The sequence below is a fragment of the Sceloporus occidentalis genome, unplaced genomic scaffold (genome assembly GCF_023333645.1).
Source record: "Sceloporus occidentalis isolate IW3139 unplaced genomic scaffold, rSceOcc1.0.p SCAF_4, whole genome shotgun sequence".
Lineage (NCBI taxonomy): Eukaryota > Metazoa > Chordata > Lepidosauria > Squamata > Phrynosomatidae > Sceloporus > Sceloporus occidentalis.
In genome coordinates, this window is record NW_028316984.1 from 60714231 (window position 1) to 60732220 (window position 17990).

At 38.8% G+C, this 17990-nt stretch overlaps 1 protein-coding gene across 9 annotated transcripts in view; it reads right to left on the reverse strand.

Annotated features, from left to right (window-relative positions):
• R3HDM1 (R3H domain containing 1) overlaps nt 1–17990 on the reverse strand; it is a 67161-nt gene that overhangs the window by 28510 nt on the left and 20661 nt on the right. For 3 of the 9 annotated variants that reach the window (XM_089520118.1, XM_089520114.1, XM_089520121.1), the window contains 10 exons: nt 16073–16181; nt 15892–15987; nt 14099–14136; nt 13963–14013; nt 13616–13842; nt 9663–9917; nt 8924–9084; nt 8189–8290; nt 1967–2245; nt 475–598 (listed from right to left, as the gene is read on the reverse strand). In XM_089520118.1, coding sequence (XP_089376244.1) covers nt 475–598; nt 1967–2245; nt 8189–8290; nt 8924–9084; nt 9663–9917; nt 13616–13842; nt 13963–14013; nt 14099–14136; nt 15892–15987; nt 16073–16181 — 1442 coding nt within the window. The remainder of the gene's footprint in view (nt 1–474; nt 599–1966; nt 2246–8188; nt 8291–8923; nt 9085–9662; nt 9918–13615; nt 13843–13962; nt 14014–14098; nt 14137–15891; nt 15988–16072; nt 16182–17990) is intronic. The other 6 variants (XM_089520116.1, XM_089520115.1, XM_089520120.1 and 3 more) reach the window with 6 other exon arrangements.

Consider the following 17990-nt stretch of genomic DNA (forward strand, 5'->3'; position numbering starts at 1 on the left):
ATTTTTCAGAAGACAACTTCCAGTCACAAGAAATACCACAAAAACTAAAAGGAATTAAAAACATACTTTATATGAATCACTAGGGATCAGAAATACTTAGCTCATGGCAGAATGCTTAAATTACAGTATAACAGTGCACATATGAGATTTGAATATGTTTAAGACCTTTGATGTGAACATCAATTTGACTTCTCATTAGAAATTCTTTACATTACTAAATATGCAGAAAGACTACCCGTTTTTTTCTAACTAAATAGTACTTTCTTTTTGCATTGACACTTAGGATTTATCATTTTGAATATACTTAAAAGAATGCATTCCCACCAGATGGTGGTATTAATACTGCAAAGCCAAAATATATGGCTTTCTTCATTACTGACTTTACAAGTTTTTGTTTTCACAGTACTTCTTCTGAACTGCCCAGGCTCCTGAAACATCTAGAAGTGCATTAGTAGGAGAGGGAACACCACAAACCTGTCTGTTGTGCAGGTTGTGGCAGTGGCTGGTTTTGCTGTGTGTTGTAGTGAACCGAAGTAACTGGCCGAAACTGTTGATTGGAGTGTGGATACTGGCCTGGAGCACAGTAACAAGCTGGCATCTAAAAAGGAGGGAAACATAGGAAGTTCTTTTATATGCTTTGAAAGTAGATGTGTCCTACAATATTCAATGAGGGCAAGTCAAACTCACATTAAAAAGGCAAATGTAACGAAAACGGAAGGATCTTTAAAATACTTAAGATAATTCTTTCTCTCTGAATTTTTAAAAACATGCACTAATTGTATCTGGCTATATATTCATCACAAAAGGAAAGATAACACCCCAGTTCCATGCTTAGTTTATTAGTGATGAAAAGCACTCAGAACATGTTTTAAATTAAATTATGTTTTCATCCAGTGTTTGTTTCAATAGAACAACTTAGGGGCGAAAGAGACCATTCTGTAGGGGTGGTTTCAAGCCACCCTCACAAAGCCGGATTGGGGCTGCAGCAACCGCTTGCCGCGGTCCCAATTCACCTTTTTGCCAGTCGAAAAAGAGCAGCAAACAGATGCTCCTTTTTGTGTTGGCAAAATGCTGGCTATTCCCTCCTGGCACTCTTAAAGTGCTCTGGTGGCATGTGGTGTGTAAATGCTGTGCCGCCGGCTGCCCAGAAACCAGCCCATGTGTGGGCAGCTGCCCACCTTGAAGCAGGCTTCCAGACATCTTGGGGGCGTGTGTTATCTGTACACAATGCCCCCAAGACACCCAGACACCAGCTTTTTATGCCAGTCTGTTTCGCCCCTTAGTTATTTTAAATCGTTCTTTACAGTTGTAAGTGATCATTTTTAGCTGTATTTTCTTTTAATTCATGTTGTGATCACCATCCATGCTACACGAGGAGAAAGTGGGGATGGAAAATAACCAACCAATGAGTAATCAATTAATGCAGGCAAAGCTTTAATGCAATCCTGAACAATAACAGCTGATGAATTTGTTTTCATGCTTTAAATACCACCATTAAATTAAATTCAGACCAAAATGCTGCAAGTGTAACGAAATATCAATAAGCTATTATGTAACTGTTTCAACATGTGCACAATAATTTTAATAGTAGGCGTCTGCATACCCCTGAATATGTATCAACTTCTAATCCTTCTAGAATTAGGCAAAAAGGGTAATACTTATGCTGGCGAAACGTCAGAAAGAAACTCTGCTAGAACATGGCCACACAGCCTGAAAAACCCACAAAAAACTAGGTAATACTTATTCATAACAAGAATATAGACTCCCCTCTTGTTTATTTTGTAATTGAAACATAAAGATAGATTACTACTTCTATTTGTCAACAGTCAACCAACAAAACCTAGGAGGAGGAAGGAATCCTACAAAAAGTGAAACTTGTAAATGCAAGTTTAATCAACAGGTAGAATCAATGACTTCTCAACAATTTAACAGATTTAACAATACTGTATTCAAAAGATCTCTCTACCTGTGGCATTGGTTGCTGCATATATCCCTGTTGCTGAAGAACTTGCTGGTTAACAGGGTGGCTGGATGCACTGTAATTAGGAGCAGGAACAGGCTGCCCAGGTGGAGGTGGAGGTGGCGGTGGAGCAGGAGGTGGAGCAGTTGCTATGATAAAACCAGATTGCTGTGGAGGTTGAAGGACAACCGTGGACTGGAACATGGTGGCATGAGGATCAGCAGCTTCCCCAGATGGCTGTCGGGAGAGACTCATATGGCTAAATTGGGATCCTAGGTTGTCTTGCTGAAATAAGTAAAACAATAACATTATTCCTCTTTTGAAGGCATATGAGAAAGAACAGCTGCTTGCTATAAAAAAAAAAGAAAACACCTCACATTAAACATGAAATGGTGAAATATACAGTGGACCCTTGTTATACACTGGGGTTTGGTTCCAAGATCCTCTGTGGATAACAAAATCCATGTATGCTCAAGTCCCACTAAATATAATGACACAGCAAAATGGCGTCCCTTATAAAAAATGGAAAATCAATGTTTGATATTTGAAATTTATACTGTTTTTGAACATTTTCAAACCGTGGATGCTTCAATCCATGCATAAAAAATCCATGTATAAGAAGGGCCGACAGTATTCTTATCCTGTTGTGTCAGATTAGCAATAAAAACATAGTAAAAATTAAGGCAATTTGTAGGGAATGGAATTAAAGAAGTTTGTAATGTGTCAGATTAACAATAAAAACATAGTAAAGATTAAGGAAATTGTAGGGAATGGAATTAAAGAAGTTTGTAATTTTAAAGTGCAAGAAATGTGAAATATATTGAATGATTTTAAAATGTCTATCTTTAAAAAAAAACCTGTGTCAGTTGAACCTAGTAATACTTTCTGATTATTAAATCAGAACTTTCTGATTAGTAATACTTTCTGGATGCACTGTAATAGAATCAGAGTTGCAAGAGACCACAAGGGCCATCCAGTCCAACCCCCTGCCACGCAGGAACTCAATATCAAAGCATTCCTGACAGATGGCCATCCAGCCTCTGTTTAAAAACCTCCAAGGAAGGAGACTCCACCACTCTCCAAGGGAGTGTGTTCCACTCTCAAACAGTTCTCACTGGCAGGAAGTTCCTTCTAATGTTTAGGTGGAATTTCTTTTCCTGCAGTTTACATCTATTGCTCCGTGTTCTAGTCTCTGGAACAGCAGAAAACAAGCTTGCTCCATCCTCAATATGATACCCCTTCAAACACCCCTTCTTGATAGGCATGGTTTCCATGCTCCAGCTTCTCAACATCCTTTCTGAACTATGGTGCCCAGAACTGGACACAGTATGCCAGGTGAAGCCTGACCAAAGCAGAATAGAGTGGCACTATTACTTCCTTTGATCTAAATACTATACAGTAAAGTCTTGATTATCCAACCTTTGGTTATCTGACGTACCATGCTTCTTCGTGAGCGTGCATGGCATGGAATGTTGGATAATGGCCGGCTTCATTTTCCTCAGCCAGAAGGGAGTGCGCGCACTCCCCGCAGGCTGAGGAAAACCAAGCCGGGAAGGGGAGGACTGGGCGAAGAGCCCAGTCTTCTCCTCCATGGCTTGGATTTCTTCAGCCCGCGGGGAGTGCGCACACTCCCTTCTGGCTGAGGAGATCCAAGCCACGGAAGAGAGGACTGGGCTCAGTCCTCCCCTTCCCGGCTTGGTTTTCCTCAGCCTGCGGGGAGTGCGCGCACTCCCTTCTGGCTGAGGAAAATGAAGCCGGCCATTATCCGACAGTTCTTTTAATACCCTTGGATGTAGTTCATCTGGTCCTGGAGACTTAAATTCACTTAACAAGGTATTCCTGTACTACCTCTGTGCTGCATTGTCAGGACCATGTGGCACACTTGGCCTGGAACTGACATGGATGTAGCCACTAGATGGAACTGGAGCAGACGTTACTACAGTTCATAGATTTTTTGTGGGTTTTTCGGGCTATGTGGCCATGTTCTAGCAGTTTCTTTCTGACGTTTCACCAGCATCTGTTTCTGGCGAAACATCAGAAAGAAACTCTGCTAGAACATGGCCACATAGCCCGAAAAACCCACAAAAAACTATGGATGCCGGCCATGAAAGCCTTCGACTTTACATTACTACAGTTCAAGTGGCAGGTGTGCATGAATCAGCATTTGGAAGCTGTGCATCACAGGATATCTGATGCAACATGCAAGTAGGTGAAATCAGCCAGTAGTGCATCATGGGCAATGCTATTATGCAACCTGCACTGGGGATGAAACCAGCAAGGTTTCATTGGTGGCATGGCTATCACATGACTTCACAGAAGACCACCTATATAAGGGAGAAGGTGACTATCTCTGTTGTTGGGTTGTTGTGGTCAGTGTCTGGCAAAGCACTTTTGTCTGTTTATATATAGAGCTGTGAGTATCCAAGACAGCTGTTTGGTACTCTGTGCGATCTTGTATATAGTTTGGAACAAATGAATTAAAGCTCTCTTGTTTGAGAGAGAGCCTTGCTGTCCAGCAGTGTTATTTTTTTAAGCTGGGAGCTCAAGGCTGGTCAGCCTGCATGGGAGGAATTTTTCCTTCTCAGCCTGAAGCTTTTGCAGACATCTCACCCAGAGCCTTCTCGTGGCGTCCTGCCTGCGTGGATCAACTCTGCACGTGGTCGTAGTCGACACAGCACCTCTCTCTACGCCCCATCATGCATTTCCCCTATTGTGTCCTCTGCTCTATTTTCCTCAGGCTGAGCACTCTTTTCCTTTTGTGAGAGGACTGAGGAAAAGAAGGTGTTGAGTAATTCTGCTTTTCTCTGTCCCGTTAGAATTTCTCCATCTTCTCCAACCAGTGGCCCTACCATTTCCTCCTTTTTCCTTTTGCTACAGGCATACCCTAAAAGGCCCTTTTTATTGTTCTTAACCTCTCTAGCAAACCTGAGCTCATTCTGCACTTTAGCTTTCCTTACTTTACCCCTACATGTGCTAGCTATTAGCTTGAATTCCTCTTTAGTGATTTCCCCCCTTTTCCATTTCTTATACATCTCCCATTTAAAACCTAGTTCAGTTGAAAGTTCTTTAGTCATCCAACCCGGTTTCTTGAGACACCTCCCATTTTTCCTTCTCGTTGGAACAGTTTGAAATTTTCTTTTAGTATTCCTGACCACGTGATCATTATTCTACTATAGCATTATTTGCAAAGAAAGAGAAATAAATTAGGAGCAAGTTTAGGAAATATTTTTGAACGTTAATTAATGAGGGGTACAGTACTAGGAAAGAGAAGCAGGAACGGAGTACTTAAACTTATTACCAGGATGAAATGATACTTAAATTATTCATTTATTGCAACTGGTTTTACCGTATATACTCGTCTACAAGTCGACCTCATGTATAAGTCGAGGGAAGGTTTTAGGATCAAAATCTTGGATTTTGATAAGCCCCGTGGCTAAGTCGAGGGCAGAATTTAGGAGACAGATTTTAAGGTTGGCTTCAAAGTGGAAGTGGAGGGGGGAAAAGAGAAGCTTGGTTTTCAGAGGAAATGCAAGGAGGAGGAGGAGGAGGAGGAGGAAGAGAAGCAAAGGTTTGGAGATCAGCTTGCAAGCGGTCTGAAATACAAAGAAGTGGCAAGGTTTGGAAATCAGCTTGCAAATGGAGGGAAAATGGGGAAATGCAAAGAAGAGGCAAGGTTTGGAGATCAGTTTGCAAACGGAGGGAAAATGGGGAAATGCAAAGAAGAGGCAAGGTTTGGAGATCGGCTTGCAAATGGAGGGAAAATGGGGAAATGCAAAGAGGAGAAAGAAAAGTTTGGAGATAGGATTGAGAAGGGAATCACTACATGCACACTCACACTGGTGCCTCGCAGTTCTTTCAGCAAGCTACTTTTAAAAGGCGCTTTATGAGCATTATTACTGTTTGTTGTTGTTGTTGTTGTTGTTAACTGTCCTCCAGTCAATCTCAAGCCATGGTAACTGTATTGATCCTTGTATAATTTGATCCCAGATTTTAGGGTCAATACTTGGGCATACATTTCTCGACTTATAGATGAGTATATACGGTAAATGAGTTGGAAAAATCATATTACATATCTGTGTAACAGCACTTCAAATTTACAAATGTACTAGGTAGTGATCCCTAAAAACCTAACCTACTCTATAGATATCCTAATGCATCTTCTTCAAAACTTGCAGAACCTGGTTCACAGTGTAACTCAACAGATGTTTTCTCAGAACTGAGTCTCATTTTGTTCATTCTTAATTAATCTCACAGAAATGTATCCTAGGAAAAGCCAGCGTTGTGTAGTGGTTTGAGACCCGGACAAGGACTCTTGAGACTAGGGCTTGAATCCCAGCTTGGCCATGTAAACCCACTGGGTGACATTGGGCAAGTCACACTCTCCCACCCTCAAAGGATAGCAATGGCAAACCCTTTCTGAAGAAACTTGCCAACAAATTCCCATAACATGTTTACCTTAGAGTATTCCTGTTGGAAATGATTTGAAGGCACAATGTGTGTATCCCTGGTAAGGTTAATTGTACAGCTTGTGGACTAACTACAGCTATAACATAAGGAAAGTCACACTGGATCCTACCAAGGACCGTCTTATTCAGAATTCTTTTATTACAGTGGCCAACCAGAAGCCTCTAAACAGCAGCATCTTCTAGATCATGTTCACCAACAACTGGTATTTTCTTCAGAAACAACATTTATTTAGCCATCATGGCTAAAAGCCACTGATAGACTAGGTCTCCAAGCTTTCCTCTAAAGCTGTCCAAGCATGTCTCGGTATATTTTTGTTGTATCAAATTCCACTATTTATCTGTGGGTTGTTTTTGTTTTTGTTTATTTATTTATTTATTTTTGGAAGAAGTATATTCTAATTCTGGAATATTCTGCCCTTAGAGGCCCAAGAGGTGCCAACAATGACTTCATTCTGCTCATTCATTAACGCCTTTGGAGTCTAATTATTTCATCAAATTTGTACATAAAAAGTGGGCAAATTGCAACCTGAAGGTCTGACAGGCTGCCCTTTCTCTCCCCCCGAAAAAACCCTCTTAGGGGCTTGGAGGACATTTTCACTAAATTGGTGGGCAGTGACACTTAATTTTTAATGGGAGGTTGAAGCCTTCCAATGTCTCCTGGGTATTGCCCACTCTTGGTGTACATGGTTTTAACCATACTTCGATTTGTTAAGATAGTTCAAACTGTAAATAATATTGTTATTATTTATAAACTCACAAGCAGAACTCAAGTCTGTTGTGCCACAGCAACTGTTGTTTAAAGGCAAAGTGCCTCTGCTCCTGGTAAAAACATAATACCATAATGACTAGTAGCCACTGATATTATCTCCTGCACCTTTTAAAAATAATCCAAGTTAAAGGTTATGCTCATTTGCCTGATTTAGCCACCTGTTAATACAATATGCTGCTTGCAGCCACCAAGGACACTGATGTGTGGAGAATCTTACCTTGAGCTAGAGGATTCAGTGCATGTGGGTCTGAGAAATGCAAATAAACTGTAAAAGCTCCAAAATCCAGACAAACTTTTCAAAGCCATCAAACATTTAAGCCCAGTGGAGAGGGTTCTTTTTAATTACCACTGGCGATGAGACAGAGCAAAACACTTCAGAAGAATGAAACAAAGAAGTAGCCAGGGAAAAAGAGGAAAAGCATACATATAAATATATGTATTTACACATACAAATATAAAGGCTATAATAAATACTGACTGACTTTGAAGACTAAAAGCAAAAAGTTTTTAATGAATAGTACTTACAGATTATTATGAGCAATCTTTCCATTAATATATATTATGTTATAACAAACATATATACACATATAAATACACATACATGTATATACTGTATATACGAGAGAGAGGGAGAGAGAGAGAGAGAGAGACCAGTCTCTTTTGGCAGGCTTATCCAGATGATTTTAAAATGCTGAATTTTAAATATAGATTGTTTTAGAATGTGTATGTCTTTTAGAATGTGTATGTCTTATTTGTCCTTATTTGTTGCATGTTTTAAATAATGTGTTTTAACTGATGTAGTGCACTGTTTATCTTTTGTTGTTTCCCGCCTCCCACTTGCCCTCTAACACTTTTCTGTCCTTTTGCAAATATGGAGGTATCTTTACAAATTGCAACCAGTCAGTATTTATCATATGCATGCAGATACATATACAGCTAATCTAAGTAAAGATTCTGTCATGCAACAGAAGAGATGAGTAGAAGATAATATACCACAGTATATTGCTGTGTAGATGAGACTGGCAGGAGCGGGGGTGGATAAGTGACTGTGGAGAATTGAACAGGCTGTGAAGAAGGCTGAAGAGGTCGGATAGGCTGAAGAAGTAACAGTTGAACACACACAATTAACAACAGAGCAAGAAGAAATGAAAGTGGGAATTTTTCAATAAATAGCTTTTTAAAAAGTACAAAGAAAAAGAGTGAACATCCTTCATATTAATTGATTAACAAAAAACAAGAAGGTTCAGATTACATATAACACTGGTTCCCAATCTTGGGTCTCCAGATTTGATTTTTTAACTTCATCAACTATACAGACAGTATAGCCAAATGCTGGGTGATTCAGGGCACTGTAGTTCAACAATATTTAGGACCCACAAGTTAGGAATCACTAACTTAGAATAAATCTCATAATGAACATGCCTCCACCTATCATGAGACATGGTTAATTTCATAATTTTTAACAATGCCAGATGACAAACTTGTAATATCCTTAGTATTTGAAAAATTAATACTTGCATGTGAACACACACACACACACACACACAGACTGATCTGCTGCTTTGGAAAACCACTATTTCCTTGGAGAAAATGACTAATAAAGATTAGACCATAAGCCATAAAAGAACAGCCACCAACACATTTTGTAACATGTTTCCAGGACACTTCCCTTTTCTTCTCACCAGACGGCAAAAACACTGTCAAGCACTGCAAATTTGTTATATGCACCTGTGATAAGATGTGATTGGTTGCTGGCTGTTGCTGAGGTGGCATGGGAGGTGGCGGCTGTTGCTGCTGCGGAGGTCCAGGCACTTGGTTTCTAACAGGTTGTTGAGACATAGGAGGATTATAAACAACTGGAGTGCCATCTGGATTAAGAAATGGCTGACCTAGATGGTTGGAGTGAAAAAATAAAGCTTCTATTGCAAAATGCAATGTACTTGCAGTAAGAAGTTGTTTTTACATTCTGGAAAGCCAACATAGTATGACAGATTACATCTCAACAGAACCAAAGAGTATCATAGCTTATATTAAAACATGAATGTCAAAACATGCTCAGTTCATCAAAAGGTGGTCCAATATAACATTCCTGCACATATTTTCCATCTATGGACTAACCTAGGAATTGCAAAATATCATTTAAATTGTAATGCAGCTGTAGCCATTATACTTGTCAATTCTATTAATGTCATATTTCTAAGCACTTTATGAAAGACAACTCTCCATAAAGCAAAGACACATCTTTTAACACATGGTTCAACATTATTTCTACATTATTATGTAGTAGTACAACTCTATGAAGTTCTTTCGTGGAGACATTCATATACACATTGCTTAAGAAATAAAAAGACGGGTAATGGGGAGGAAGAGGAGAAAGACAAAAATTCACTGTGATGTCAAAACATTTCAAACAGATTATTGAAAAATAAATATTAATAGAAACAGACATCCACAACTGGATACCAACCTGTTTGAGGGTTGATCAGAATACTTCCAGGTGGTATGCCTGCCGCTTCCAAGGGAAGCAAAAAGAAGCTACTGCTAGAAGGCGCCACTTGCCCACTTATGCCACCGTCAAAGGAAAGAGAACTACTAGTGCTGACAGTTGGATAGACGGCAGATGTGCCATGAGAAGGCTGGCTGAGAGCTGTAACTGGAAGAGGCTGCTGGGTGTGAGAAAGAGAACCCGTGGAGGACCCTACACTACTAGAAGACTCTGAACCTAGGAAAGGAGTAATGAGAAATGGATTTTACCTAGAGACAGAGTAATAATCAGGCACATTTAAATATGCAGGTTGTTATTAAAGGTTTATCCTTTTAACACATAGCTGGAACTAGAGCAGATTCCCTTCCCCACCCCCAAGGTAGTTTCTACTACAAGCCCAAAGCCATGAAAATAAGGGCCTGCCCTCAGCTTTGCACAGACCTTTGTCCTCATGTCAAGCAAGACAGGGGAATAAAGCAGAAAGCCAATGCACAGTATTTCCATAAATCCCCCCTCCCAAAAAAAATACCTAGACAATGGAACAGCAAGCTGAAAAATCGAAGCAACTAAAGCATAAAAAAGCCGTTTTCAAAGAAGCCCTCCCCTCTTCAAGGAAGTCCCAAAGGCCCTGAGATACATAGCCTGTGAAGAGTTTATCTACAAGGTCCTTACACAATAATATTATCAACACAAAGCTAATCATAATGGGCACAACTGAGCCAAAGTTAAGCAACGCTGATTCAAATGGGAATATTAAGAATGCATTCCTAGAGTGAGGCTTAACAAACTAACTTTGGCTTCAACATTTAAAAATAATAAATGCACACATTGTTATAAATGCACAGATTGCAGATTAAACCCTAACTCAACAACCATAGGAGTTAGTACATACATGGGACGAAGTTATAGCTTCATTTTATTTTACCTTGCTCAGTTAAGCCAAGATTTAGGATTTTAAAAAAATAACACACGACAATGGTTTTTTACTGATAAGAAGTCCCCATGTGGATCACGCTTTTCATCTTCCCACAGAAGACCAAGGGTCCTTTCACACTATACATTATGATTTCACTTTAACTCAAATGGCTCTGTCCTGTGGAATCCTGGGATTTACAGTCTGGGGAGGGGTATTTTGAATTCTCAGTGCCTTTTCAAACTACAAATCCCTAAATGACACTGGATGAAATCCTGACCATTAAAATGGAATCATAGTACTATATTTATATACTGTGAATGAGCCCCAAGTGTTTTGTTTTCTGACATCACACCAAAATCAATAAACTACCAATGTGTCTTGCAATTCAATGTGCTACTGACAAACCTGTGGAAGTAAATTTTGGAAGTCATTCATTAATGGTCCATTAAAAAGGAGAAAGGACTGGGAGGACAACCTACATGGACATACAGTATTACTTTTTCTCAGTCTAATAAGTATACATATTCTTTGTAAATTTAGCACATGAAAAACAAACAAAGCAAATATACTCCAAACTAAAGTTAGTCTTCACTGTTGTAGAAGACAGCATAATTGTCTTTCATCTACAACAGGACCTTTTAGAACATGGTTCTCGATGCACAGCTATATGTTTTCCTCACAATTTGAAATATTTTACACAGCAGGCAAAAATGTTATTTTGTAAATTTGTGAATTCCCATTAGGATGTTGAGAAGGGAGTGAATGAGTGTATTTTAACTGTCAGAACTACATAAAGGACTAGTAAAGCCAACACTACAGCCTCCAGCTATGAAAGCACGATCATTGTCAGAGCCACGCTTAAAACAGTGGCAATCTTTTTTTGGGAGGATGTGTGGAAAGAGCTGTAGGTACACTGCTGGCCTGTAATGTTGAAGTATGAAGTCCCAGGGACTTCAAAGGCAATCAAGTGGTCCCAGGAGATGGAACACTAATTACATATGTTCTATTCTTCTGATATTCATTACAGCAGAATTAATGTAAGAGCTCATATCAAGCCTCAGGTCAATGATTAAGAGTTAAGAACTAAAGACAGCAAAAGCTTGGTGCAATGGAGATTAGTAGTCTTACCTAGAGGCTGAACTGTGGGGCAGAGAGGCTTGGTCCCTATCCAAAGGGTCCAAGTAGGGGTAGGTACATGCTCAAAAGCAGTTCCAGTGCCCAATGCCCCACCCCTCTGCAATGACATCCGATAAATAAATTACAGTTTCCCTTGGCATTACTAAAAGTCAAGTCAATTTTAATTGGCAAAGTAAAACATAACAGCACGCCAGGAAACAGCTGCTTTCAAGTGGAGAGAATCTAACTTTAGAAAGAAGATTTTAAAAATTGCTTTATTCAGTCATATCACGAACCTAGCTTTATAGGGATTAGTCCCAGTTTCCCCACAGTCTTGCAACATCTCTGCAAACTTTCACTTGAGATGAGAAGGACTGACTGTAGGACTTTATACATGTCCCTATGCACTGAGTTATGATCTCACACATTTATGAAGGTGCTTTAACTCCTGAGAAGTACTTTGAAGCACAGAACATAGTATCAGAATATAGCTTTACACAGACCACTTGTACAACTGTGGCTTTCCAAGGTTTCAAGCAGGATTCTTTCATGACACTACCCTGTTATTCTCTGGTGGTATCCAGAGTATTAAACAAACCTGATGTTGCTTAGTTTTTGAAATCAAATGTGATCGGGCGTGTACAGAGTTAAGATTATAAAGGATGAGTTGTTAAGCCCAAATGATTCCAGGAGTGGCAATTATCTTTTTCATAACATATGGAGCCACCCCAATAACCTGTGGGCTGCCCACTCCATCTTCTTTGGGGGGGGGGGGGTGCAGCTTTCCACTCTGCCAAAAAAAATTGACCTCTCTCCTGGACTAGTGTCATATATACCAGTAATGTCTCATCTTTCTGTGTACACACACACAGACAGACACAAACATGTAAGGGCATGCACCATATTTGCCATCAGAGTATCCATCAAATACCATATCCCTCCATTGTTGTTGTTGTTTTTCTCAGCAACATTTTGATCAGAAAACCAGGATATCACAGTTAACAGAAGTGGGTGGTCTGGGTGAAGACACATGGCTAATGGGAGAGTGACTCAAGCCACAGCCACAGAACTCAATTGTTTCCACCAAACCTGGCTCACAAAATGAGTCTGAAAACCAAAAATTTGAGGAGTACAGTCCAACCAATACACATACTGAAAGCAACTTGAGGATGGCCCTATAAACCAAGCAGCCCCTCTTCAATCTTAAAGACAGATTTCAGTAGTTATCACCCCAACCCCACAGTAAATCTAAGAAACTCTTAATATGATTTCATAAAATGTTATCAGCTTAAATTTTTGCACAGAGACATGCTGCTGTGGTGTTACCCCACCAAATAATAGAGTAGCCTCTTAGAATAGCTAGCAAGCAAGCAAGCAAGCGGTAGGCAGTGTATACACTATATGTCAAGCCTACGTTTTCTTTTACTTATCTTTTCAGGGATGTCTCAGTAAGGCTATCTGGAACCAGATGCTTTGCCTCATCAGGGTGTTCTAAGCATATGCAAGATATTGAGTTTGCAATTTCTGTTCTAAATCCAAGGGTGGGGAACGTCTGGCTCTAAGACTCAGCCTTTAAACTCCTATCAGGGAATATGGGAGTTGTTGGTCCACACTATCTGGAGGGGCAGAAATTCCCCAGTCCTAATCTAATTAATCAGCTGATGTTTCATTTGCCAAAGATTCAAACATTAACCAGTGACAGAACAACTACTGCCCTCTATCTCAGCGGACTTTAGCTACATAAATCTCCATTAAAAAAAAGCAGTACAGACTTTTTTTTTATCAAAGAAAAATCACAGAAATATGATGGGGTGGGGGAGTCTGCAAGAGGAGTTATCATTTCCCTTTACATAATTGACAGACAGATGTTAGTGGCTTGTTTCTTCACTCCCCTCAGCCATACCTGTCTTAGACAGCCGGCCAGTGCTTTTACTGCTTCCAGTGCTATCACCTCTGGTCAGAACCGATATCCCACTGAAGCTGCTGGCTTTGGTCACAGCTGGCTTCAAATTGCGAAGGGAGCTATCCGAGTCTGTGCTGCTCCATGGACGGGGTTCAGAATACTTCAGCTCATTGTCTGTACTGCTCTGAAGGCTGTTGGCTGATCTCCCTGAAGCATCTTTATTGACCCTGTAAGTTACAAAACCCGCTTGTAAAACAAAGAAGCTGTTTGCAAAAAACAAGGGAATAAAAAGCAAAAACAAACAAAATACTTTAAGATTTTTTTAAAAATACAAATGTATACAATACCTAAATATCTGCCGTCTTTGCTGGGTACTGTTAGCTTCTTCCTCTTGGATTCTGTTGACACGTTCATTAAAATAGTAGCTTAATATTTTATTAGAAAAAGCAAATAAGAACTTGTTTAAATATTGATTTCTCTTACCGTTTGTCAATAATGTAATTCTCTTGGGAACACAGCGACTGGGGAAGAAATAGTGTAGAATAAAAAAAAATTCACCATTGTTAACTATTTGTGTAATAAATCCAAATATGCCATATACTGACAGAAACACAGAAACACATGTATATATACATCCACTGGCCACCTGGAATAAACAGATAGTATGGCTTTTCATATGTTACAAATGAGATTACAGTAACCTGCATTTCAGACAATGTATGATTCTTGTTACAGCAAATGGGATGATAGGAACTGAATAGTCTCTTCTACCCAAACATTGCAAAATATTTCCCTATGGCCACTTTTAATACGTTTCCTAGAGTTGTAGCTGAACATATAGAGGAAGAGTGGGTAGACTGGGCCTCATCACATTCCCACCTTTCCTATCCTAGGAAAACTCCCAAACTGCCAAAAACAAGTATTATATTTAATAGAGGAATCTCTGAGTTGTAATTTATTCCCTTTAACTCAGGCTTCCAAGAGTGAATTAAATTAACCTGTTATCCCCACCATTCACATGGGGATTAAACTCTACTGTTTGCACAAGATAAACAGATCAACTTTGTATTACATTAAGATACCACGAAATAAAGACTTTTTTTTAAAAAAATGAAAGACACAAACATGTTTACAAGAACAACACATGCACACATGAAGTCTGAACCCATTCTAGTAACTGTGGGAAGATGCATGGTCAATGAATAGCTTCACCACGAGGATGGTGGTCAAAATGACCAAGGTCTCCAGGAAAATGCAAGAGTGACAAGGCTAACATGGAAAAAGATGTTATCTAGACAATGAGAAAAATACACAAAGTGACTTATTGCTTCATTCCAAACCAGTACTGGAAATCACATCTAGGATCCGCAAGCAAAAGAAGAAAGAAGTATTCACATGCTTATTGATGGTTAAAAAGAGGTTTGATTATCTTTGGGGAGTGTTGTTTGTTTTTAAAGACAACAACAATGTGTTTTGGCCTTCATACGACGGAGTGGTCTTCTTCAGGGACTACACGTTCATTCCTATGAGGCTGAAGACACAATCTACATGGATAATATACCCTTCCATGTCACCATTCTCTGAAGAGGCCAGCCACAGATGCAGGCAAAACATCAGGAATAAAGTCTTCTAGAACATGGCCATGTAGCCCAAAAACCCCACAAAAAACTATCAAACATGGGTAATCCCTCATGCCAACCAGTTCAGTCAGGATCACAAAATCTATCCACAGCAGAAATTTCTGGAATTGGCTAAAAATCTCTCTCCGTATAATTTTTAAAAATTATTTAAATAATACATTATTGTTATTAATTATTTAATTAGAATACCAGTCCAGTTATATAGAAAGTGATTTTTTAAGCCAACTCCAGAAATTTCTGCTGATGATAGACCAAATGTGTAGTCTCTCAAGAAGACCAGTCATAATATAAAGCCTGAAATAAATTGGGGTTCTTTTAAAAAACAGGATTAATTAAGACTCTTTTTAAAGAATAAAATTTAACCATCAATAATCACATAAAACTTGTTTCTTCATTTGTTTGTGATTGCTGCTCCATTCACCAGGTTCTTAACATTCTCTCAGTATAATGTTGAAATGCTACTCTTGACTGTCAGTGCCATAATAATTTATCTCATTCAATATATATCAAAGAAGAATTTTTAAAAATAGCAGGAAGAAATGTTTTTCCAGTATTATGACCTAGGTACAGGCTATAGATTCACCGTTGTCCCACAGTCAAAGATGCTATGAACATTCCTTTTAATTAAATACCTACATCTTGTGCAAATATTCGTTCTCTAGCTCTCTGGTATTCTTCTTCTCGTTCTTCTATAGATTTGCTTCTTCTGTCATCTTTTAATCGTATTCGCATCTAAATTAAATAAGTTATTAATTTCCAATTTCCACCGCACAGTACAAGTGTGTAGTCAAGACAACTATGTAAATTCAACATTTACCTGGTTGTCATCTTTGTCTAGACTAGAATTCTCTCTTTTAAGGATGTACCGCTTTTGAAAATCTTCACTTTTTTCATCTTTTATATGTTCACAAAACTTCTGGTCAGGTCTTTAAAAAAGATTAAGACAAAATAAATCTTGATAAATGTGAAAGAGACTCATCGGAAGTCTATGGACCTTAACTATTGTATAAAATAATTTCCCAACTGTGAAAATGACAACTTTTAACAAAATATCAAAGTGTGTATGTTGCTTCTGTTATATAAGTGCTATCAAGAGAATTTTATAAGTGTGCCTTTTACTTTGACCTTTATTTACAAACTCATGAGAGATCTGGTGTTGTCTTTGAGAAGTGGCGTGGCTTTGATTGATATGCTCATCTGAGTAAGTCACCTTGGGACAGGCAAATATTTTGCAAATGCTAACAGCCCATCACAACCAGAAAAGTTATTTGAGATTCTTCATTTGCCCCACTTGCTGGCTGTAGTAAATGCCAGAACAAAGCAAAACCCATCCTGGCCTTCATAACTGCGCTGTGCTGCTTTGAGATTGGGTACAATTGAAATGTTTCTCACAGCTAACACACAGAACTGTATAATGGAAAATTATTACTGAAAGCTAAAGAGGTGAATGTATATAATATAGTATGCATTTTAAAAGAACTAGTTAAGAGTATAAACCCCTGCATTTGGGGGGGGGGGGAGTAAAATGTAATGTTTATGAAATCATGAGTTACTTTCCCCACAAACATTTAGATGCCCAAATTATCTGTCACTCATCAGGTCTTCCAACATGAACTAAGAAAGTAAAAGGTGACTATTTATAGAGGTGCATGGACTTTTGTTCTGCCTTTTGTCTTCCCTCATTTGTTATTCAATAAATTTGCATAAAAGCAGGATCAGGTTACTTCTTAATTCTGGAACTATATTATAATTAAGCAAACCAAATAACTCCCATACTCTACCTAGGAGTTGCTGGATGCCCAAATATAATTAGCAGGCACTTCAGAGAACCCTTATAGACTGTCTTACCTCTTTTCTCTTAAAGGTCCCTGAATTTACTGCCCTGCAATCACCACTCCACTGAGTCGTCCCAGTGTGCACTGGGTTGATGGTGTCATTAACAGCACTGACCGGCACTGGAGCGGGGAATCTCCCTATGAGGAAAAGGTAAGTTGGGTTTTATTCAATATGGAGCAGATCTCCATGGTTTTCTTTCTAAATTCTTATTTTAAATCACTCAAGATATAAAATAAGAACAACGAAAACCTTTAGAAATAATTTACATAGTCTACTGGTTATATGAAATGCCTGCTAATTGTTATTGGGGCCTCCAGATACCAATCTAGGTTTGCTGTTGGCTTTAATTTAAAAAAAAGAAAGAAATTAAGCACATCCTCAAGGATTTGTCCGCTATTGTAGCTCATTCTCCAGCTCCCCAAAATCTTCATCAAGAAGGTGTCAATATTACCTAATTAAGAACAGGACTAACAACCTCACACCACAGTTTAGCAAAAATTTAAATATTATCTACTGAATTTTATCAACAGATATTTATCTTAACAAAACATTTTATTGGGCACTGATTCCATTTTACACATGGAAAAACTGAGACATGCCGGTTAGGTAACTTTGAAGTACACATTAAAACAAATCCTAGCAGTAAGTAACTACCTGATTCTGCTTTTTGCAAGATCATGTTTGAGTAAATATAGCTGAGAACTAAAGATACATGCCAACCTTACAGTATGTATGCTTGCTGGCAATTATATATCATTGTGGACAACTTCATTGTTCTAGAATCTAATAAAATAATTAGGACAATATCACACTATACTGTTATAGCACTATTATTTCACTTTAACTGATATGGCTGCCTCCTGTGGAATCCTGGGATTTGCAGTTTAAGGGGGGCCTTT